Source organism: Canis aureus, chromosome 19, assembly GCF_053574225.1.
Source record: "Canis aureus isolate CA01 chromosome 19, VMU_Caureus_v.1.0, whole genome shotgun sequence".
In the NCBI taxonomy this organism is placed as follows: domain Eukaryota; kingdom Metazoa; phylum Chordata; class Mammalia; order Carnivora; family Canidae; genus Canis; species Canis aureus.
The window spans coordinates 14153445-14178047 of record NC_135629.1 but is presented as its reverse complement, the minus strand read 5'-3'; the positions used below and the strand labels follow the sequence as shown (position 1 = coordinate 14178047).

General features: G+C 38.1%; 1 protein-coding gene across 2 annotated transcripts in view; it reads right to left on the bottom strand.

Annotated features, from left to right (window-relative positions):
* Positions 1–19193, bottom strand: part of SUMF1 (sulfatase modifying factor 1) — a 90359-nt gene extending 71166 nt beyond the window's left edge. For both annotated transcript variants that reach the window (XM_077858007.1, XM_077858008.1), the window contains exons 1-2: positions 18889–19193; positions 1087–1260 (exon numbers count right to left, since the gene is read on the bottom strand). In XM_077858007.1, the coding sequence (XP_077714133.1) occupies positions 1087–1260; positions 18889–19158 (444 nt within the window). In that variant the 5' untranslated portion in view covers positions 19159–19193. The remainder of the gene's footprint in view (positions 1–1086; positions 1261–18888) is intronic.
* Between the last annotated feature and the right edge of the window lie 5410 nt (positions 19194–24603).

The following is a 24603-nucleotide window of genomic DNA, read 5'->3' as shown; positions in this document are numbered from 1 at the left end:
TTTATTTAAAAGAAGAAAAATAAAAAGAATAAAAAACAAAAAAAGAAAAAAATGATGTCTCAAATTACTTTTTATTTAAAAGAAAAAAAATGATGTTTGGGGCTGGGGTTGAGGGTAAATAAAACAAAACAAGGAATTCACACACTATAAAGGCAAGAGTAAAGTCCTTTGGTGAGAGAAAATGGGTAGCCTACAAAACAAGTATATTTTAAACACTTAGAGAAAGTTTCATAAACTAGAAAATCTCCTTCCCATTCCCTTTTAGAAGAAGTATCTACTTCCAGAACCTTGTTTTGGGATTCAGTGACCAGAGAATAACCTGGAACTGCTATAGGAGAGCCTATGAGTTGTCAGGCATTGAAATAAAACCCACAGGAGCACCTGGGTGGCTCAGTCAGTAGGGTGTCTAACTCCCAATTTCAGCTCAGGTCATAATCTCAGGGTCATGAGATCAAGTCCTGTGTCAGGCTCTGCACTGGACATAGAGCCTGCTTAAGATTCTCTCTCTCTCCCTCTCCCTCTGCATGCCCTCTCTCATCACATGTTTTCTCTCTCTTTTTCTTTCCCTCCATCTCTCTCTCAAAAAGAAAGAAAGAAAGAAAGAAAGAAAGCAAAGAAAGAAAAGAAAACCACATAAATGAAAAGCTGTATTTCTGCATCTATTGCTTAATGAAATATGTAATGCTTGCTGAACAATCGAAGTGTAATTTTTTTTGACAGGGAAAAGTGGCCTTACTTTAGATGCTATCTGTGATCTCAAAAAGCCTGTGCAGGCAATGGCACTCTCTGGCATATTAAAGCACTGACACAATACAGCATGATGGTTAAGAACACAGACCCTGGCATCTCACTGCCCAGGCTTGAATCCTAGCTCCACCACTAACTAGCTGTGCCAACTCAGGGCAAACCACTTTTCTAATCTTTAGTTCACTACCTGAAAAATAACTGACCTCGTGGGTTTGCTAAGAGAACTGGATTAGATGAAATATATATTAACTGCTGAGCAGAGTACTGGGCATCCAAGAAAAACTGGTTAAACGACATTGGAAAAGAACAAGTTCTTCCTCCCCATCCCAACCCTATTACCTCTGTCAAATAGCCAGTGGAGTTCACGAACTTCTCAAAGTCAGCATTACTGACTTCATAGGCATCCATGTAGAAGGCATCAATAGAAACTCTCCTCGCAGGTGCTTCCCCATCTTGCTTTATCTGAGGATCATCTGTGCCCATTGTAAACACTCCGGCGGGGATAAGGACCATCTGCAGGGAAAGGGGAGATGAGGAGTCATGCCATCACAGCCAAAGTGGACTAATACAAAGTGCAGAGTGCTTAGCACACAGTAAACACCCAGCAGATTTCAGACACCCACCACAGAAATCACTGTACAATCACTAGAATCACTCCATGCTCCTAAGAAAGAAGGACTAGTCTCAAAAAGAAGTGAAAATTCTTGGCATGCCTGGCTGGCTTAGTTGGAAGAGCATGCGACACTTGATCTATGGGTCATGAGTTCAAGCTCCACACTGGGTATAGAGATTACTTAAATAAGCAAATATTTAAAAAAGGAAAAAATGAAAATTCTTTAGGAAAGTAGTTCTTTATTCTAAACTCTACTCAATATATGCCATGGAAACAGGTCCGGAGCAATAGTCACCAAACTGCTAATTTCTGGAGTACAAAAGCAGGGAGATATTCCACTTCTTTATACATTTGAGTATATTTTTTCCTTTAACATGCTCTCATTTCTTTTGAACCATTTTTAAGATCAAATGCAAAACATGTCGTATATAATATTCTTAAAAACCACCAAGTAAATGTGGGTCTCCAATGAAATAGAAAAAGCTTAAATCATTGAAGTAGAATATCTAAAAAGCTTAATAAGGAACTATGTCTTGTCCTTATTATATCCTTGTCCTTAATTGATTCCTTATTAAAACTCTAATTGCAATTACTTTAATCCTATCTACTGTCTCACACAAACTCTAAACTACAAGAGGCCAGTGGACTGCCCTGTTCACATCTGTATTTCCAGCACTAAATACAGTGCCTAAAGATTGCACCAAAAATATTCGGTTAAGAAATGCAGGCTTGGGGCACCTGGGTGTCTCAGTTGTTTAAATGTCTGCCTTCAGTTCAAGTCATATCTCGGGGTCCTGGGATCAAGCCCTGAATCAGGCTTCCTACTCAACCAGGGGTCTGCTTCTCCCTGCCTCTGCCCCCTCATTTGTGCTTGCTCTCTCTCAAATAAATAAATAAAATCTTAAAAAAAAATAGAAAAGAAATGCAAGCCTATGCTCATCATGAATCATTAGGGAAATATAAGTAAAAACTAAAAAGAGACTATACATCCTGCTCGCTAGCATGATTATAACCAAAAAGACTGACAATAACGAGTATCGACAGGGATGTGGAAATTAGAACCTTCATATATTGCTGGTAGGAGTGTAAAATGATGTAGTTGCTTCAGAAAAGTCTCCTGGTTCTTCAAAAATCTAAATAAAGAGTCACCATATGATACAACTTCACTTCCAGATATATAGCTAAGATAAATGAAAATGTCCATGAAAAAAACTTAAGTGTTCACAGCAACATTATTCATAATAGCCAAAAAAATGAAAACTCCAAAGTCCATCAAATGATATACAAAATATGGTAAATCCACTAAATGAAATATTATTCAACCATAAAAAGGAACAAAGTACCAATACATATTACAATATGGATGAACCTTGAAAACATTATACTAAGTGAAGGAATCTACTCACAAAAGGCCACATATTGTATGACTCCATTCATACGAAATGCCCAGAACAGACAAATCCAAGGATACATAAAGTGTATTAGTGGTTGCCAGGAGTGGGAGGGAAAAAGAAATGGGAAATAACTGCTAATGGATATGGGTTTCTTTTTTGGGGTGATGGAATGTTCTGGAATTACTGATGATGGTTGTGAAACCTTGTGAATGAACTAGGAAACACTGAATTGTTCAATTTATAAGGGTACGTTTTATGGTATGTCACTCTATCTCAATTTTTTTTAAAAAAAAGAACACAATCATACCATCTGTCAGAAATATATTCTGCAGACACAGTATCTTGCTTTCCAATCAGCTGAATGAAAAATCAATTTATTGACATAAGAATCATGAAGCCTCTAATCTATGAAATAAGAGTTCAAATTGAAGAATAAAAAAAAAAAAGGAAGCCAAAGAAAGATAACTAGTTGGAATAAAAACAGAAAACGTGACTTAGCAATAACACCAGAAGATCTTAAAAAAAACAAGATTAAAAGAAATGGAAAGTAGCAATCAACAGTCATCGACTCTTACTTTCTATTTCCATTGACCATCTTTGCTAGTCTTTAATTCTGTGCATATATTTCCCAATGAAAATGAAGTTCTTTTCATCCGTGACATATGGATAAATGCCCAATGTATTACTATTACTCTAAGAAATCATGCTTGACTACTCCTGTCCCCTAATCCCAGCATTACAGAGGTCACTCCATCTTACTGGATCTCCTAAATATATGTCCCAATGATCTCTCCCCTCTTTTTATTCCCAGACAACTGTAGGAGCCTCACAACTAGTCACACTGTCTCCAGTCTCATCCTTTTACATCCCTTCTTGCTCCTGTCTAAGCCATTTATCTTCTGTTCAGTCATTCATTCAGCAAATATTTAAGCACCTACTGAACTTTCTGAAACCAGCCTTTGGTATCCAATGCAACTCATTACAGCTCTGTTTTTAACATTAAAAGACTGGAAATAACCTAAATGTCCATCAGTAGTGGATGGGTTAAGTAAATTGTGGGCCATCCACACAACAGAATATTAAACAGTCCCAAGTGAAGGACATATATAATGTTTATAAATATAAACACTGTGATCAATCACTTATAAAAGCTAGCATGAAGGTTAAAAGACAAAAGTAGTGAAAATAGCTCATTACAATAATTAGCTAAGAGATAAGCAAGATGAAAAGATATAAAAAAAGAGATATCAAAAACATAATACATGGCAGTAGGGAGTAAAAATGTTAAACTTTAAAATGCAATCAAACTTGAGTTATCTACTTAAAACTTATATCTTATATTACAGGTATAAGTTGTTATATATAAACCTTATGGTAATCACAAAGGGGAAAACCTTAGTAAATATACAAAAGATAAAGGGAAAGGAATATAAGCATACCACTAAAGAAAGCCATCAAACCACAAAGGAGAGCAAGAGAACAGAAGAGGAGCAGAATAACCAAAAAAGTCAGAAAACAATTAACAAAATGACTAAGTACATATCTATCAATAATTATTTTAAATGTAAATGGACTAAGTTCTCCAGTCAAAAGACACAGCATGGCTAAATAAATTAAAAAACAAGATCCATCTTTATGCAGTCCAGAAGACACTCACTTTAGATTTAAGGACACACAGAGACTGAAAGTGAAGGGAAGGAAAAAGATACTCCATGAATATGGAAACCAACAGGAAGCTGGAGTAGCTATACTTATATCAGACAAACTCAACTTTAAAACAGAGACTACAATAAAACACAAGAAGTACAACATAATGATAAAGGGGCCAATCCAACAAGAGGATATAACATTTGTAAAAATTTAAGCAGTCAACATAGGAGCACTTAAATAAATAAACCAAATATTAACCGACCTGAAGGGAGAAACAGATAGCAATACAATAATAATTGGGGACTTCATACCCTCTTACATCCAATACAACGGCAGATCTCCCAGACAGAAAATCAGTAAGGAAATAGCAACTTTAAACAATGTATTAGACCAGATGAACTTAACAGACATATACAGAACATCCCATTTAAAAACAAAAGAAACTCATTCTTCTCAAGTGCACAGGTAACACTCACCGGGATACATCACATGTTAGGCCACAAAACAAATCTTAATGTATTTAAGAGAAATGAAATTACATCAAGCATCTTTTCCAACCACAATGATATGAAACTAGAAATCAATTCCCTAAAGAAAACTAGAAAATTCACAGATATGTGAAAATTAAACAATGTGCTACTGAACAATCAAGGGGTCAAAGAAGAAATCAAAAGATACATAAAAAAAATCAGGAGACAAATAAAAATGGAAATATACCAAAATTTATGTGATGCAGCAAAAGAAATTCTAAGACAAGTACAGAGCAATAAATGCCTACCTTAAGAAACTGGTTCTTTAAAAAGATAATCTTTAGCTAGACTTATAAAGAAAAAAAGAGTACTCACATAAATAAAATCAGAAATGGAAGAGGAGATATTAGAAGTGATGCCAAAGAAACACAAACGATTATATAGTGAAGATCATATAGTAAATAATTATATGCCAAAAAATTGGACAACCTACAAGAAATGGAAAAAATTTCTAACACACAACCTACCAGACTGAATCATGAATAAGTAAAAAATCTGAACAGATTGATTTTTACTAAGGAAATTGAATCAATAATCAAAAACTTCCCAAAAAACAAAAGTCCAGAACCAGACAGCTTCACTAGTGAATTCTACCAAACACTCAAAGAATTATAACCAGTTCTTCTCAAACACTGCCAAAAAACTGAAGAGGAAGGATGGCTTCCAAACTCATTTCATAAAGCCAGCATTATCCTAACACCAAAACCAGACAGGATTCTGCAAGAATAAGAAATTACAGGCCAATATCTCTGATGAACATAGATGTAAACATCCTCAACAAAACATTAGCAAACTGAATTCAACAATATATTAAAGGATTATATACCATGATCAAGTGGTATTTTTTTAAATTTTATTTATTCATGAGCAACACAGAGAGAGAGAAGCAGAGACATAGGCAGGGGAAGAAGGAGGTCCCCTGTGGGGAGCCCGATGTAGGACTCGATCCCAGGACCCCAGAATCAAGACCTGAGCCAATGGCAGACAGACACTCAACCACTGAGACACCCAGATGCCCCAATCAAGTGGGACTTATTCCTGGAATGAAAGATTGGTTCAATATCTGCAAATCAGTTAATGTCATATACCACACTAATAAAATGTATGCTAAAAATCATATGATCACCTCTATAAATGCAAAAAAGCACTTGACAAAATTCAACACCCTTTTATGATAAAAACTCTCAAAAAAGTAGGTATAGACAAGACAAACCTCAACATAATAAAGGCCATATATGACAAGTCTACAGCTAACATACTCAGCAGTAAAAAGCTAAAAGCTTTTCCTTTAAGATCTGGAACAAGACAAGGATTCCCACTCTTACCACTTTTACTCAATTTAATATTGGACATTCTAGCCAGAGTAATTAGATTTAAAAAAGAAAGACATCTAAATTGGAAAGGAAGAAGTAAAAATGTCACCATGTGCAGATAACATTATATACAGAAAACCCCAAAGATTCCACCAAAAAACTCCTAAGCTAATAAAAAAATTCCAGCAATGTTGCAGGATACAAAATCAATACAAAAACAAAATAAAACCTGTTATATTTCTATAGATTAATAACCATCAGAAAGACAAATTAAAATAATCTCACTTATAATTGCATCAAAAAGTAATAAGATATCTAGGAATAAATTTAACCAAAGGGGTGAAAGACCTGTATACTTAAAATAACACATTACAGAAGGAAATTGAAGATAACACAAATCACTGGAAAGATATTTCATGCTCATGGATTGGAAGAATTAATATTTTTAAAGCATTCTCATGATTCAATGTAATTCCTATGAAAATTCCAATGGCAATTTTCACAGAAATAGAAGAAACAATCCTAAAATTTGTATGGAACCACAAAAGACTCTGAATAGACAAAGCGATCTTGAGAAAGAACCACAAGCCTGCAAGGCATTATGCTCCCTGACTTCAAGCAATATTACAAAGCTACAGTAATTAAAACCATACGGTATAGGCATAAAAACAATGAAACAGAATAGAGAGCCCAGAAATAAACCCACGCATACATGGTCGATAAGTTTACAACAAAAAGGCCAAGAATATTAAATGGAGAGAACAGTCTCTTCAATAAACAGTATGGGAAACTGGATAGCCACAATCAAAAGAATGAAACTAGACCACTATCTTACACCATACACAAAAATTAACTCCAAATTGATTAGAGACTTGAACATAAGACCTGAAACCATAAAATTCCATAGGCAGTAAGCTCCTTGGCACAGGTGTTGGTGATGATTTATTGAATCTGACATAAAAGTATAAGCAACAATAGCAAAAATGAACAAGTAAGGCTACACCGAACTAAAAAGCTTCTGTATAGCAAAGGAAAATATCAACAAAATAAAAGGCAACCTAATGAATGATAGAAATTTTTTGCAAATCATTTATCTGACAAGGAGTTAATATTCACAATATATAAAAAACTCATACAACTATATATATATATATATATATATATGATTAATAAATGGGCAGAATATCTAAATACACATTTTCCAAAGAAAACATACAGATGGTCAAAAAGTATATGAAAAGATGCACATCATCATTATTATCATGGAAATGCAAATCAAAACCCCAATGAGATAGCATCTCACACCTATTAGAATGGCTATTATCAGTATGCTTCACAACTGTTACAATGGCTAATATCAGTAAGACAAGAAATTAAAGTGTTGGCAAGAATGTGGTTATAAGAAACCAATGTGCGCTGTTGGGGAGAATGTAAATTGGTGCAACCACAATGGAAAGGAGTATGGAAAGGAGTATGAGGAAAGGCTCCTCAAAAAGTTAGTATTATTGGGATCCCTGGGTGGCGCAGCGGTTTGGCGCCTGCCTTTGGCCCAGGGCGCGATCCTGGAGACCCGGGATCGAATCCCACATCGGGCTCCCGGTGCGTGGAGCCTGCTTCTCCCTCTGCCATCTCTGCCTCTCTCTCTCTCTCTGTGTGACTATCATAAGTAAATAAAATTTTTTTTAAAAAAGTTAGTATTATTTAAAGAACTACCACATAATTCAGCAATTTCACTTCTGGGTACTTATCCAAAGATAACTAAAACATTAATTTAAAAAGATATATGCACCTCAATGTTCAATGTAGCACTATTTAAAACAGCCAAGATATGGAAACAGTCTAAGTGCCCATGAATGGATGAATGGATAAAGAAATTGTGGTATGAAGGCACCTGGGTGGCTCAGTCAGCTAAGCATCTGCCTTCTGCTCAAGTCATGATCTCAGGGTCCTGGGGTCAAGCCCCACTTCTGGCTCCCTGCACAGTGAGGAGTCTGCTTCTCCCTCCCCTCCCTCCAGATCTCTTCCTGTCACACATGTGCTCTCTCTCTCAAATAAATAAATCTTTAAAAAAAGAAAAACTGTGGTACGTATATGTGTGTATATATAAATGTATGTTTTTCTATATGTATATAGAAATATAATTCAGTCATAAAAAGGAATGAAATCTTGCCATTTGCAACATGGATGGAACTTGAGGGCATTATGCTAAGTAAAATAAGTCAGAGAAAGATAAACAATATACGATTTCTCTTCAATGTGGAATGTAAACAAAAGAAAAACCAAGCTCATAGATACAAAGACCAGATTTGGTGGTTTCCACAGGCAGGAGTTGGGGAGAGGGGTAGATTAAAAAAAACATAGTAGTTAATTGTACCTCAATGCAAAGAAAAAAATTTTTAATAAAAAGAAATTCTGTAAAAAGAATATTGAACCAGTACAATATTTCAAATTTATTCTAGTGATGTTTTTAGTGCACCTCATAGATTACTGCTTGGAAAATACAGGGAATATAGCAATTTCTGTTATTGTTGTTTTAGGAGGAGAATGGAAATACCTTTACCACATCATCTAAAACCTAAAATCTTTTTTTAGTTGTAATAAATATTTTAGAAATCATTAAATATATTGCTTAATAAATTGTAAGGTAAACATCCTTACAACCTACCCTCCATAAAAGTACCTTGCCAATCACTTTAGAAGCCCTTCCTATGCCCATCTTGAACACAAATCCTCCCCCTCGCCAGAGAAACAACACTGTCCTGACTTTTAACTTATTTTTAAGATATAATTGATATATGACATTAAGTTAGTTTCAGGTATAACATGATGATTCAATATTTGTATGTATTATGAAATGATCACAAATCAACATCCACTACCGCAGTTAAACTATTTTTCTTGTGATAAGAACTTTTAAGATTTCTCTTAGCAAATTCCAAATGCATAACATAGTATCATTAACTATGGTCACCATACTGCACTATCTTGACTTTTATATGCATTGTTACCTAATTTGCAGTTTAATTATTTAACTATGCATCTCTAAACATTATAATTTTTTTTAATTTTTTTACAATATATGGCTTTTAGGAATCTCAATCTATAGGTTCCCCCTTTACCTCTTTTTTCCCCCTTACAATTTATTTGTTGAAGAAACTGGGCCATTTGACCAAGAGAGATTCCCAAAGTCAAGATTTTTGTTGACTGCAACCTTATAATGTAATTTATCACTATTCCCTGTCCTCTGTACCTCCTGAAAATTGACAGCTGAATCTGGAGGTTTTACCAGATCGACATTTGATCTGGGGAGAGTAAGACTCCTCTGTAGGTGGTGGTGTCTTCCTCATCAAGAAGCACAGAGTGTATGCATTACTCTCTTTCATGTTATTAGCAGCCATTGAGGTTCAATTCCTCCAGGGTTGCAAAATTATGATATTCCAATTATATCCGACCTTCTTAATTTATTGCGGAAATGTTTCTATAAAGAAAAACTTCCCCTACTCAATTACTTAGCTACTCAGTGGTATATTTATGGGAAAGCCAAAATAAATTCTTGATCTTTTCCCTTATTCACCAGCTTTCAAAATAAAGAACCAGTTCCCAAGAATAATCCCAAGATGATGAAAACAAACAAAACAAAAAATAAAAATAAAACTGGGAAAGGGGTTAGGCTGTGTGCTATCTCCATATCTGGCAAAACCCTGTATCTTCAAATAGTGTTACTAAAACTAAAAGAAAGGTATTACTACAAGGCAGGGTCTGATGAGACTATTCTTACTAAGACCAATGCTGTCTGTCATAATTCCCAATCACTGTGGTTACCAACGGTTATCAGGATTCCCAGAATTCCATAAGCCCTCAAGATCTTTCCAATAAGTCATAATATGCTTGAGTTAGCAAGAAGGAATTCATGGTAGCTGCCTTCAGTACAGTTCATTTGACACAGCATCCAGAATGCACAGTAGGGAGAGAACTCTCATCAAAAGCAGATAAAGTAGGGAAGGGAGCCTGTGTACATTACCAGAAACACCAGTGACTGGAAAATCTCTGCTTTACAATATAACCAATTCATGTCTGGATTTATCTAAATTTTAAAAATATATTCCAATATTATGCTAAATCTTCTTCCCTGTCAGTCACATGTTAATCAGTAAGAGATTATAAAACTAAAGTAGGTCACTTGTGATTTGTGAAAATAGATTTCTGAGACAGAACCCAAACGGCAGAGTTGGAGGAAGCGGGGGGAAGTGAAAGTAGGTGGTGAAATAGGAGAAATGACCTGCTAATTTGAAAGAGTGACGAAGCTCAGATGTCTGTTTGTTTAGAGAGAGCTCGTGAGTGGGGAAGGGTAGAGGGAGGGACAGAGAGAATCTTAAGCAGGCTCCACGGTCAACACAGAGCCTGAAGCAGGGCTCGATCTCACAACCCTGAGATCGTGATTTGAGCCAAAATCAAAAGTTAGATTGACTTTTAGAGGCTTGACAAACTGAGCCACCCAGGGGCTCCTCAGAGAATGTTTTAAAAGGCAGGGGAACCCACATATTTTTAGGTGAATTAGGGGGGAAAAAATAAAATTAAGCAGCCACAAGCAAGGAAAAAGGATGAAAACAAGAAAAAAAAGGCACTTTTAATAAATTAATATGGAAAGATCTTGCCAAGACAAAGAGCTAAAGTAAAAAAGCAGGGTGTACCATAGTAAGTGTTTATGTGAAAAGGAAGTCGGGGAAGAATACAGATTCACATATTTTTGTATTTTCTTATATTTGCAGAACATAGCTCTGGGAAGAGATACAAGGAACTCATGCAGTGGTTGTCTGAGAGGAAGGTTATCAGTTAAGTATGAAATTTTTCACTATACACCATTCTATATTTTTTTCCTAAACCATGTAAATATACAATCTGTTCAAAAAATAAACAATAAAATAAAGCATCAATCTGATCATACCACTTTCCTACTTAAACTCCTTAGGTATCCTCATCACCTTTCAGGGTAAAATAAAATTATCTAAACATCAAAGCCTAATCTCTCCCCATTTCCCTCACTATGGATTCCACCTACACTGTATCTGTAAACAGTCAATATTCAAGACCACTTCCTTCAGGTCTTTACTGTCTGCATTTCCCTCCTCGGCTGGGTCATACACCCCTCATTTGGATTCCTCTAATAAATATCTCCATCTATCCTAACAAGTGACACACATATTTTAATGATGGGTTTTCACCTTCCCCAGATCCTAGGCTCTTTGGGAATCAGAAAGTTTTCATTTCTATATCCTAAAAAAAAATAAAATAAAATAAAAATAAAACGACAAACTCTATTGACTGAATGAGATCATGAGTATGATGCAGAATATGCCACCTGAATTGTTTGTAATTGTAAAAATTCTTTTTCTAACACAGTCCCAGACATGGATACCATGTTTGCATTGTAGTGAAACCTTTTTAAAAGACTCTGCGCAAGAACCAAACGAGGTTCACACATTATTCTCGTTAGCCTTCAAATTCTGAGACACAAGGTTCCTCAGTCCTTAGAAGTCAGGATTTCAAGCAGCTCTGCAGAGAAGTAGAAACACAGAAGACTTCAGACAAAAGCTCCAAGTGTAGTTTTAAAATGATCAGATACGAGGTTTCATGAAGGACTTAAAGAAAAAAATAAAGCTTTCCAGCAGCAGACAAGTAGGTCCTACTCTGAGAACAGGTGTTCAGCTCTTAGCGCAAAGAGAAGACACACAAGAAGCTGTGCCATTGTACCCAGTGAAGTTTTACAATCACCTCATTTTTTCATCCTCTTCTCCCTCAACGTGAGTACCAACAATGCTAATACAATCACAACTTCTACTGTGGAATCCCGGCCTAGTTTTTTTTCTTCTTCTTCTTTCATTACCCATCAAAGATTAGCCAGCACTGAATAAGCCAAGTTTCCATTCTGGAGGCTACAGATAAAAATAGCCTGCATTGCTGAGTGGATCATAATTTCCAATTTACACAAGTGGAATGAAGTTTTCTGTCCTACAAATGTAAAATGTAGTTCTACTGAAATCCAAAGCATCAGGTGTTTCACCCTATAGGACCCTAAACCAAATGAAAAGAAGCATTTGAATCAAGTCTCCATTGACGTTCCAGATTCCAACAATCCATTCCTCCTTGAAAGTAAGTTAAAACCTCCTTTGCTACACCAGTTTGTGCCGTTGCCATTCAAGTAAAAAAACACATAAGTCAAAGTGACTCTATTGCCATTAGAATCATATTTGGGGGGTTCCTCAGAAGCTCAGTCAGTTAAGAGTCCAACTTGTGATTTCGACTCAGGACATGATCTTATGAGTCAAGGGTCAGTGGGGAGTCGGCTTGAGTTTCTCTCTCTCTCTCTTTGCTCCTCCCCTACACAGCGTGTTTCCTCTCTCTGTCTCAAATAAATAAATAAATCTTTTAAAAACACACACACATTTGGGCTTGGCAGCTGCAGTGGGCATCTATTATTCGTAACCACCCAACCCTCATTCCTTCCTATTCTTGTCAGTGGAACTGACATCCCTTTGAAAACCATTTGTTCAACTCTACATGGCTCAGGTAGAGCCGGTTGACTCTACTCCACCTACTGTGACTCAGGTGTAGCCAACCACGGCATTCTTTTGACCAAAGAGATGTTATTAGTGATAGGCCCATGAGTCACTCAAAGTTAATCTTAAAACTTTGGCTGGACTATGAGAAAAGGGATGCACTCTCTCTTTCAGCTACTTTCTCAGTAAACACAGAGACACTGCCTAAAAAATGGCAGAAACACAGAAAAAAGAAGAGCCAGGAGATGGTTAAAAAGGAAGATCTTGGGGCGCCTGGGTGGCTCAGTTGGTTAAGTGTCTGACTTCAGCTCAGGTCATGATCCCAGGATCCTGGGATAGAGCTCCACATCAAGTTCCCTGTTCAGCAGAGTCTGCTTCTCCTGCTCTCTCTGCTGCTCCCCCTGCTTGTGCTCTGTCAAATAAATAAAATCTTAAAAAAGAAAGAAGAAGAAGAAGAAGAAGAAGAAGAAGAAGATCATCATCACCTGCCTGAGGCCCTGAAACCAGTTGTGTCTGTCGTCATATCTACTCTTGAACTTTGCCACAATGAGAGCCCATAAACGTCCCCTTTCTTGCTTTTTTTCTGCTTAAGGCAGTTCTGTGCTTTCTTTTACTTGCTACTGTGATATTTTTGTCTTAAATACAAAAATGAAATAAGCATATATGAATACTTGTGTGTAGTTCTCCCTTTTCCTTCTTTTCTCTCCTCAAATCTAAGATAATACGTTAAAGGCTTGGAAGAAAGTGGGGTAAACAAGAGAAGTATGATCTCTGGATCTGTCCACAAGCTGCTGCCTTAGCTGTCTGTACAAGGCTAATCTATCTATACCATTGTTTTATTCTAGTGCCACAGACACTAACTGTAGATGGGATAGCATTAAAGTTCCTTCAAGTCCTGGGATTTATGATTCTATGAAGCCTCGGCTACCTCATCTGTAAAGTGACGAATATCTCTTACTGGATTCTTAGGAGGATGAGATACAGCAAAAGAATATTTTACAAAGGTTACTTTAGAAAGGGTGGGACTATTCCCACAGCAGTTTCTCCATAGTGTATGCACCAAAAAAAGCTAACAGACCATTCAAGAAATTGTAACAGAATGTCAAAAATGTGTAAGGCACTGGGGTGGGGCGGGGGGGCAGGGCGGATACACAGATTTAAAAAAAGGTCTAAAAATGCTTCCCATGTAGAGTACCAGACAACTACACATAAAACACCAGAGAAAATATACAAGTTGCCATAAGGTAACAACGCAATGTTGTGGGAATTTAAAGGAAAGAAAAACCACTTCTTGAAGGAAAGGTTTCAGGAAGGAACGGTATTCAATCCTGCCTTGACACTTGAGTAAGCATTACCTTATCAGAAACATTCTCATATAGGAAATCAGGACTAAAATTACCCATACATAGTTACACTGCACACAATTTAATCACTCCGTGATTCTAAATGTCTGTCAAGCAACTGTTTTCAAAGACACAGGGAAATTAAAACATTTTGCTACCTTGTACAAAATAACCTGTGCAGAAATTGTCAGCATAATTTTCTCATTGAGAATTATATTTTTAACCAGAAGGAACTTGAATAAAATTTTTAAATATCTAAATTATTGCCCATACAATTTTTACTGCTATAACTTTCCAGTGAAACTGTGAATTCCTTGAGGGTAAAGCCCAGTGCTATTTACTTTTTTGTGTTCCTCATCTTGACAAGTGTTCATTAAATGAATTAAATAAAATACAAAAAAAAAAAAAAACCACTCACAGTTGAAAAGTGTTACATTAAAAGGTGTGAAAAATGTCACCCCCAGAAATCTTAAATTACTAACACTTCCCAGAACACATCATGCACTTGCACAATGCTTTGTACCCATGCAATTCTCCTTCTCAGAATGTCCTTCAATCTGTCCTTCAATCCCTAGCTTCTGAAAATGTCTCCTTTAAGCTCTAGCTCTAATGTGACCTTCTCTTTGAGGCACGTCCTGATTTGTCCAGGAAGAATGAATCATTTCTTCCTCTCCAAGTGCTTTGTACATACTCCTCCTATAGAATTGTCACTATGTAAAAATGATGCTTACAGATGATTGTACATGGAGGGGGAAGGGAGACAGGAGGAAAGAGAAACAGAAAGAGAGAGAAAGGCAGGAGAAGGGAGAGGGAGAGAGAGAAAGAGAGAGAGAGAAAGGTAGGGAGGGACACATGCCATGAGAGAGAGCATACATTTACCAGTGGGTAAATAGTAAATGTCTTGAGGGTAGGGCAGAGGTCTTTTTCTTTTCCTTATGCCCAAGATACAGGACAATGTTATAAAATATGTGTACCAAATAAACATCCGTTGAGCTAAACTAAATAAACTGAAAACAAAAAAAGCAGAGATATTACAACCCCAATCTAAATCTCAGAAAGTTATTTTATGGATATAAACAAACTGTTTCTAAGTATATATGAACAGGCAAAAGACCCAAAATGACCAAAACAATACTCAAGGGGAAAAACAAAGTTAGAGAATCGATGCTACCTAACTTGAAGAGTTATTATAAACTTAAGAGTAATCAAGGCAGTGTGTACTGGTGAAAGAACAGAGAGATCAATCAAACAGCACACAGAGCCCAGAAAAAGACCTCCATAAATATAATCAACTGATCTTTGACAAAGGAGCTAAGGCAATACAGTGGAGCAAGACAGTCTCTTCAACAAATGGTGCTGAAACAACTGGATATCCACATACAAATTAATAATAATAGATACAGACCTTCCAAGCTTCACAAAAATGAACTCAACATGGATCACAGACCTAAAAGTAAAATGTAAAACTGAAATTCTGAGATGACATAGAAGACCTAGATGACAATGGGAACGGTGATGACTTTTTACGTACAACATCAAAGGCACCATCCACAAAAGAAATTGCTAAGCGAGGCTTCGTTAAAATTAAAATTTTCTGCTCTTCAAAAGATAATGTCAAGAGAATGAGGAAACAAGTCACAGACTGAGAGAAATCTGCAGATGACACATCTGAAAAAGGACTGTTATCCAAAACCAAGAACTCTTAAAACTCAACAGTAAGAAAACAAAACAATATGATTATAAAATGGGCCAAAGGCCTTAACAAATACTTCATTGAAGAAGATATACAGATGGCAAAGATGCTCATCATGCCAAGCAAAAAATGCAAATTAAAACAACAGTGAGAAAAAAAATTAAAATTAAAATTAAAAAAATTAAAAAACAGAGAGACACTACACACCTTAGAGTGGCCAAAATCTGGAACAATGACAACACCAAATGCTGATGAGGGTGTGAAGCAACAGGAACTCTCATACATTGCTGGTGGGATGTAAAATGGTACAACTACTTTGGAAGATAGTTTTGCAGTTTCTTAAAAAACTATGCATACTTTTGCCATATGTTACAGCAATTATGCTCCCTGGTGCTTATGAAAATATTTGGTATTTATCCAAACATCCATACAAAAACCTGCACACAGGTGCTTATAGCAGCTTTACTCCTAATTGCCAAAACTTAGAAGCAAGTAAGATGCCTTTCGGTAGACGAATAGATAAATAAACTGTGATACATCCAGACAATGGATATTATTCCGAGATAAAAAGAAATTAGCTACCAAGCTATGAAAAGACCTGGAAGAAGCTTAAATGCACATTTCCAAGGAAAGAAGCCAATCTGAAAAGGCTACATAGTATATGAGTCCAACTCTGACATTCCAGGAAAGGCAAAACTATGGACACAATAAAAAGATCAGACAGGGGCACCTGGGTGGCTCAATAGGTTAAGCACCTAACTCTTGATTTCAGCTCAGGTCATGATCTTCAGGCTTTGCAGGGAGTCTACCCCTCCTCCAGCTCTTTTGTATATGTGCACGCCTGTGCGCTCGCTCGCTCGCTCTCTCGCTCTCTCTCCAAGACAAATAAAAAAATGCCTTTTAAAAATCTGACATTGCCAGGGGAGTGGAGGGAGAGGAATGAATAGAGGGACACAAAGGATTTTTAGGATGAAAATACTATGCTATATGATAACGATGGATATATGTCATTATACATTTGTCCAAACTCACAGAATGTAAAACACCAAGAGTGAACCCTATGGAAAATTACAGACTCTGGTAATTATGATGCATCAATGTAGACTCATCAGTTGTAACAAATGCACCACTCTGATGGAGGCTGTTGATAATGGTGGAGGCTGTGCATTCTGTAGGAGCAGGGGGTATTATGGGAAATCACTGTATCTTCCTCTCAATTTTGTTGTGAACCTAAAAATACTCTAAAAAAAAAGTAAGTCTTAAAAAAATGCTTTTTAAAAGATTAAGGGGGAAAAAAGGGCTATCACTACAACCATGCACCTCTCCCATATTGAATTTCTTGAATTCAGAATAAATCGTTAATTTCAGGTTAGAACAAAGTCATCTACACATGAATCAAGATATTTGAAATCAAGGAAATCAGAGAAATAGAGAACGGCCTCCTATGAAGTCTTTTGACAACAAGGCTACTTCAGGTTTGATCATTAAATTGAGTCCTTGAAGACTTGTAAGCGATGTTTTCAGCAACTGCTAGTTTACTAATAGTATGAGGTGCCTCCAAACATTATAGAAAGTGGATTCAAGTGACAATGAGCATAAAATAAAAACATGTATGGGAGGAAGGATGGAAGAAAATGCAAGAATTGGCCAAAAATGACCCATAGAATACCTAGTCCAGACACAAAACCACTCTGAAGAAATGAAAAATGTTTATCTTATAAACGTAATTAAAAAGATACTGGCACCCACATCTCATTCTGAAATCAAAAGGAAGTTAGACCATTTAAAATGAGTAATGTTCTGTACTGCCCAGAAGGTTCTAGGGAAAAATTTGATACAGATCAATGCGTAAATGCAGTAAGACAGCTACCCTGTTAGTTACAAAGCAGATAAAAAAAGACACGGGGCTTTGAAAGGAGGAACTGGTTATCAAATACCATGAACGGTAGAAAAGAATGAAAATATTTGGCCAATACATGGTACAACAATAACTAGGGCTCCCACCACACAAAAAGATAAACACTAATAATGCAGCACATCCTCTGTGGAATAGGAAAATGTTAAAGGCCAAAAATTACACAAAATGGAGAAACAACGAGAAGCCTAGCTACCAGCCTCCTAACACTCTGCATCAGAGACACAAAGTTATAGTCGTGACCCCTACCGCCCTCACTCCCTAGTTAGGGAAAGACATCTGAGACCAATATCTCTGATAACTGTAATGTCAGAATAAAGAGCTACCATGGTGGCAATATATGAAAATACTTGAAGGGAAGAAAAAGTAAGAAGTCAGGTAAGGCCTGCTGGAGGACATTACCCCTCACCCAAGTCCTCAATATTGCTCAGAATTAAACCACAAGAAAGAAAAGTGGGATTTAAAAAATAAATAATAAGGAAAGAATGTCCTGGGTATACAAGAAGGAGCACTGGTTTAGGAGTCAAACCCGTAGCTAACGTGTAAACTACCACTTAACACATCCAGGCACCATGAGAGGCGCAGGTAAATAGCACGAATAAAGCAACTGCAGTTGACTTGGTCATTCCCAGGTGCTAAAGGACTAAGGATAACAAGACAACTGGGACAAGCCCTTGCCCTCAAGACACAGAGTCTACTGGAAGAATCTATCGATAAAATAAAGACAGAGACAGAGACCACTGTCCTGATCCCTTCACAGTTGAGAAGCCCAGACTGACGACGTCTGTTGGCCCTAAAATGCAAAGCCCGAGAACCTAATGAGGAAGACAGGGTGGAGTGAGAAGGAAATGAGTAAGAGGTAAGAAAAGGAGGCCCAAGTGTCCTCAAACCAAGCTCCCTGATGCGCAGGATCAGGGTGAGCTCGAAGATCCCGCCGTCTCGGGGGCAAACAGGAGAGAGGAACTCTTCGTCAAATAGGATCGGCACGTGCGCGATTTGGGGTGTGGTTAGAATCTCCACTTGCCTTCCTGCAAAAAAAAAAAAAAAAAAAAAAAAAAACCCTGCCTTGCCCATCCCGACCCTGTCCAAGAACCCCGCGGACCCCACCCGCTTTCGGGGAATGAAGAGAGCACCTTGGTGGGCGCGAGCGGCCGCTCTCCCGGGACCTGGCCGGGGGCGTTCGCTTCCCGCGAGTATCGGTGCGCGGCCGCCGAGCTGCCATGGTCCCCGCGCCGCTGGGGAGTGCCACAGCCACAGGAGCCCGCGAGGGAAGCCGCGCCCGCGCCCGTACTGGCCTCTTCGCCCCCAGCCGCCTCGCCAGGCAGCAAGAGCAGCGGCAGCAGGAAGACGAGACCCAGCCGGGCGCAGTTCCCACCAGCCGGCCCTACTGAGGGCGCAGCCATGTTTTCCCGCGAGCCATGTGACCCGCCGGGTCACGTGGCCCCGCCCTCCTTAAAGGAGACAACCCTGAGTTGATTTGGGAGGTAGCCTTGGAGTTGCGCTCTCTCTCTCCAATTTTTCTAGGTATTTCTCCTTTGGAGCACCCCTCCTTGGCTCCGCCGACTTTAAAACACAAAACCCTACAAAGCTCAAGGACTTCTAGCCAACTGTGAACCCCATTATTATTTCTTGGTTGAAAAACGATCATCAAATGTGTTGAGCATTTGCTAAATGCTAGGCAGCATGCTAAGTAAGCAAACTTTTTGAAATCTCATTGATCTTCACGGACCCCTGTAATATTGAGTCCACCAAGCAATTAAAATGACCCGCCCAAGGTCACACAGTAAATAAGTGTCAAAAACGAAATTTGAACCCAAGGGAATCTAACTTAGACCTTGAGTTTGGCCATTATGCTGTACTGTAGGCAAGTAAATAAGCTTAACTTAACAAGACATAAGGGGAAGATGAACGTGTTGAAAGAGTTCGCCAACAGGTGCAATTAGAGAAATCCTAGGCACAGCTGGGAGAGGGACAACAGTAGCTCTCAAAGAGTCCCAGACCAGCCAGCATGAGCATCACCTGGGAACATGAGAGAACCGCAGTACTCTGGTCACCTGGGCGGTTAAGTAGGTTAAGCATCTGCCTTCAGCTCAGGTCAAAATCTTGGGGTCCTGGGATGGAGCTTGTGTTGGGCTCCCTGCTCAGCTGGGAGTCTGCTTCTCCCTCTCCTTCTGCCCCTCCCTCTGCTTGTGTGTGCTTTCTCTCTCTCTCTCTCTCTCTCTCTCTCAGATAAATAAATAAATAATCGAAAGAAAGAAGAAAGAAAGAGAAAGAAAGAAAGAAAGAAAGAAAGAAAGAAAGAAAGAAAGAAAAGAAAGAAAAGAGAGAGAGAAAGAAATGCAGTACTCAATCAGAATCTGTGAGGACAGGATACAGCAATCTATGTTTTCAACAAGTTTTCCAGATGACTCCAATGCATACTGATGCACACTAATACACGCTAAAGTTTGAGAACCACCGTTCTATAGGACCATGTTTCTTTAGAGTAAAAAAAAAAAAAAAAAAAAAAAAAATCAGAAATAAAAGAGGATAGAAGGGGGAACTCAAAGTTTTAAAATGACATTTCAGGGGCACCTGGGTGGTTCAGTTGGTTAAGCAGCTATCTTTGGCTTCCAGGATCCTGGGATTGAGCCACACATGGCTCCTTGCTCAGCAAGGAGTCTGCTTCTTCCTCTCCCTCTGCCTGCTGCTCCATCTGCTTGTGCTCTCTGTCAAATAAATAAAATCTTTTTTAAATTATTAAATAAATAAATAAAATGTCATCTCAGTCAACTGTAATATGTGCACCTGATTTAAATATTGATTCAGACCTACTGATCTCCACATTTTTTAGAAAATCAGGGAAATATGACCACTGAATCGAATTGTGATACTTGATAAAATTAAGCAATTAATATCAATTTTGTTTTTAGGTTTATAGAATTGATAATAGTATTTTTGGCTATGCTTCTTAAAAGAATCCCTTCTTTGAAATATATGTGTTGGGATATATACATATGGATAAAAAGATATGCTGTCAAGGATTTACTTCCAAAAAAAATGGATGATGGGGGCAAGGAGATGGCTAGAGATGAAATAGGATTGGTCTTGAGGTGACAATTGTTGAAACTTGTTTATGAGTGTCTGGGTATCTGTTATATTTCTCTACTTTATGTTTGGATTTTTTAAATAAAGAATAAAGTCCTTTCCTCCTTGTTGACTATTTCACAGTTTTCTAAGAGCTTCTACACACTTCTTATTTTAGATCGCAACCACTTGGCAAACAACCTACAATTATTATGCCCATTTCACAGTTGGTGAAGCTAAAAGGTCACTGTTTTAACTAAGGCTATATATATTTACTATGGACAATCTAGATTCCAGGTCAAAGATAATTACTGTCAATCTCTTTGCAAAAGTTCAGTCTCAGCACATGCTGTGTCAGCTGCCCTTCTGAGAACTGAACACCTTAGATTCATGATCCTGCTAAACCATTAGGGTATGACCTCCATGAAGGCAAGGATCCTGCCAATTTTCACCACTGAATCAGCAAAATTAGGCCAAAGCCTAGCACATAATAAACACCCAGTAAACATTTATTGAATTAATGGACAAATGAATGAATGGCAGTAATCATGACCTCTTTCTCTTAAAGGGAAGCAAATTATTGAGAAAATAATATAGATTTAGGCTTAAAAAGAGCTATGTTTAAAGCTGTCCACTTGCAAGAGGTCTGACAGAGGCAAATCACCTTTCTGAGCCTCTCTTTCTATGTGAAATAGGAATAACAATATCCCCTTTTTAGAAATTTTATAAAGGTTAAATGAGTTAAAGCATGTGAAAGACTTAGCTCAGTACTTGGAATTTCCTAATACCTCCCCCCAAAACTTTGCTATTATTAGCAGTCATCATCCAAGATGGAAGCTTTGTATGTACTCCAGGAAGTATCAATCTTTTCTCTCAAGCCCTTGAATAATTTCTCACAGGTCACCAATCAAGGAGTAAGTGGAAAACATTGATGAGAAATCCCTAGGTGAGGATACTTATGATAGAAATTAGAAGTAAACCTACAATTTACATGTCAACTCTGTACAAATAAGGGCATTTTATTTAGAATCTCTCCAACCCTCCAACACCCTTTTGAAGTCCTTTGGCAGGTCTTCTTGCCCCTTCTACCTAACAAAGCTGAATGAAAGGATCCAAGTCCTGAAAGTGTGTGTATTTACTAAGCAGCAAGGAGATTACTGTGGCTTCAATAGAGCACAGGGAAGATAAAAAGGGAAGGATATCAGAAAGGTAGCAGAGGACCAAATGATGTCAACTGTGATAAACTTTTACCATCAGTCAAAGGTGGTGCCCTTGAACAGTTTTGAGAAGACACTTCACACTTTTCTTGATAATCAGAGTCAATTTCTCTGCCAAGTTAGAGATTGCTTGTATCCCCTTCTGGTCTCTGAACAGAAGAAATCCAAAGTGCCCTGATGGCAGCCATGACTTTTAGTTCAATGGAACCCTTCCTGTGTCTAAAGAAAAAAATTCACTTGCTTGAGGACAAAGACCTCCAACTCTGCAGAGCCCAGAGTTATAAGGATGGGAGGAACAAAATCCCTAGTGAGTCATTAGGAGTGATAATAAGTGGGACAGCTTCTAGTACCATCCCTTGATTCCTAAAACTCTGTATTCCTACTACTTGGGGACACAGTGCCATATAGACATCTCTGTGTCCTTATAGGTGTCCTTATAGGTGATCCCATCCTGCAGAGGATGGCCTCCAAGCTGGTTTCAGTTGTGCCTTCAGAAACTCATTCCCACTCCCCATGAGGACAGCTTGTTTCTGGTTGATGTGGTATGATATAATACCAATTGATCCCATAATCAGGGGTTACCCTGCATCTCCTTCCTTATGAAATGGGTCCCCTGCTTAAGTGCTATGTTGGTGGGAATGCATACCTGTGGATAAGGCATTCTACAAGCTCCCAGGCAGTGGTGCTGGCAGAGGCTCTTGGAGCAGGAAAGGCAGAGCTTCAACTGTGTTTATTGCAAGGATTTTCCATCATCACCATCTTTCAAGGCCACTCCTGAGCATAGCTATGATGTAGTTACCTTCCATTTTTAGGTTGCATCCTTATCGTGAGCCTGCTCGTCCAAAAACCCACATTGGGCTTTTTTCCTCCTACTTCTGTAGGTCATAAGGGACCCCTAAGTGACCCTAGATGTGAGTGGAGGGAGGGGCACTGGTGCAATGGTGGTAATGTGCAGTTTACTGATGTCATCAGGTCTTGCTTGGACTTGATCTTGATGTACCATCTTATAATGGATTTCTGCTGAGCTTGCCTGATCTTAGGACTTGGTAGTTCTGGTAAAACCAGTTAATAATGCAGTTCCAGGACCATGATTACTTGGTAGCCAATAATTTTATCTCTATCAGAGCTTAGGAGCATGTCAAGAGCTGCTTTTTAAAGCATTCATGATTGTGTGAGTCAGGGTTCTCCAGAAAAGCAGAACCAACAGGATGTATATATATTTATACACAGAAGGAGATTTATTATGAGGAATTGACTCACATGACTATGGAAGCAGGCAAGTCCCAAGATCTGCAGGGTGAGTGGGAAAGCTGGAGATCCAAGAGAACTGATGTCACATCCAAGTCCAAAGGCCTGAGAGATAGGAGAGACAATGGAGTAGTTTCAGTTCAAAGCCTGGGAGGCTTGAGATCCAGTAAGAACCAATGTTTCAGTTTACGCCTGAAGGCAGGACAAAAGCTCATGTCCCAATTGAAAGGCAGTCAGGTAGGAAGAACTCTCTCCTAATCAGGGGAGGATCAGCTTTCCATGCTAATCAGGCCATCAACTGATTAGATAGGGCACACTAACACTAGGGAGAACAATTTGCTTTAGTCAATCTACCAACTTAAATGTTAATCTTATCAAAAAACACCCTCACAGAAACACCTGGAATAATGTTTGACCGAATATCTAGGAACTTCATGGTCCAGTCAAGGTGACAGAAAATTAACTGTTATTCTCTGTTGTGGATGGCCCGACTTTGCTTCAGAATCCCAGAGGTCTCATGCTGTGATTCTATCACTTGGGCTTGTCATCCTCTTCATTCTGCTTCTTCCCTGCTGCTGAGCTCTTTCTACCAGCCCCATTTACACCTGGCCTTCCATGTCCTTTGGTGTGTGGGCTGCATCAATAGTCCTAGTTGGGGAATATGTTGTCTCCAGAACCAGATCAGCCCTTGTGCTTCCTTCTTCATAGTAGGGGATGCATAATGTAGCAATTTGTCTTTTACTTTGGAGAAGAAGTAAAGGTCCTGGCACAGGTCTGACCAGAAAACCCGCCTTTACTAAAATGAAAAGTTCCTGAATTTTCATGGACTTATCACCCTTCTCTGGAGTGTGTGTTTCTTATGAAGGTCTCCAGTGTGCTAGCCCCCTCTTGCTCATCTTGTCTGATTAATATAATATCATTGGTGTAATACAGCATTATAATATTCTGTAGGATGTCCAGATACTTTAGTCCAGCTCCCTTCAAACTATATTACTACACAGTGCAAGAACATTAACATAGGCCATGAGTAAAACTGTCAAGCAGGGCCTGGCAAATTTTTTCTGTAAAGGGCCAGATGACAAATATTTAAGTTTTGTGGGCTACATATGATTTCTGCTGCATATTCTTCTTTGATTTCATTGTTGTTATTATTTTACAGACTTTAAAAAATGTAAGAACCATTTATAATTCAAGGAAAAGAAGCTATCGGCAGCTATGGGTGGAATTTGGTTCTTGCTCTGAAGAAATATTTTCCCCATTCCACTTTAATGTGAACACTTTCCAATCCTTCTTCCTGATTGGGATAGGAAAACAAAA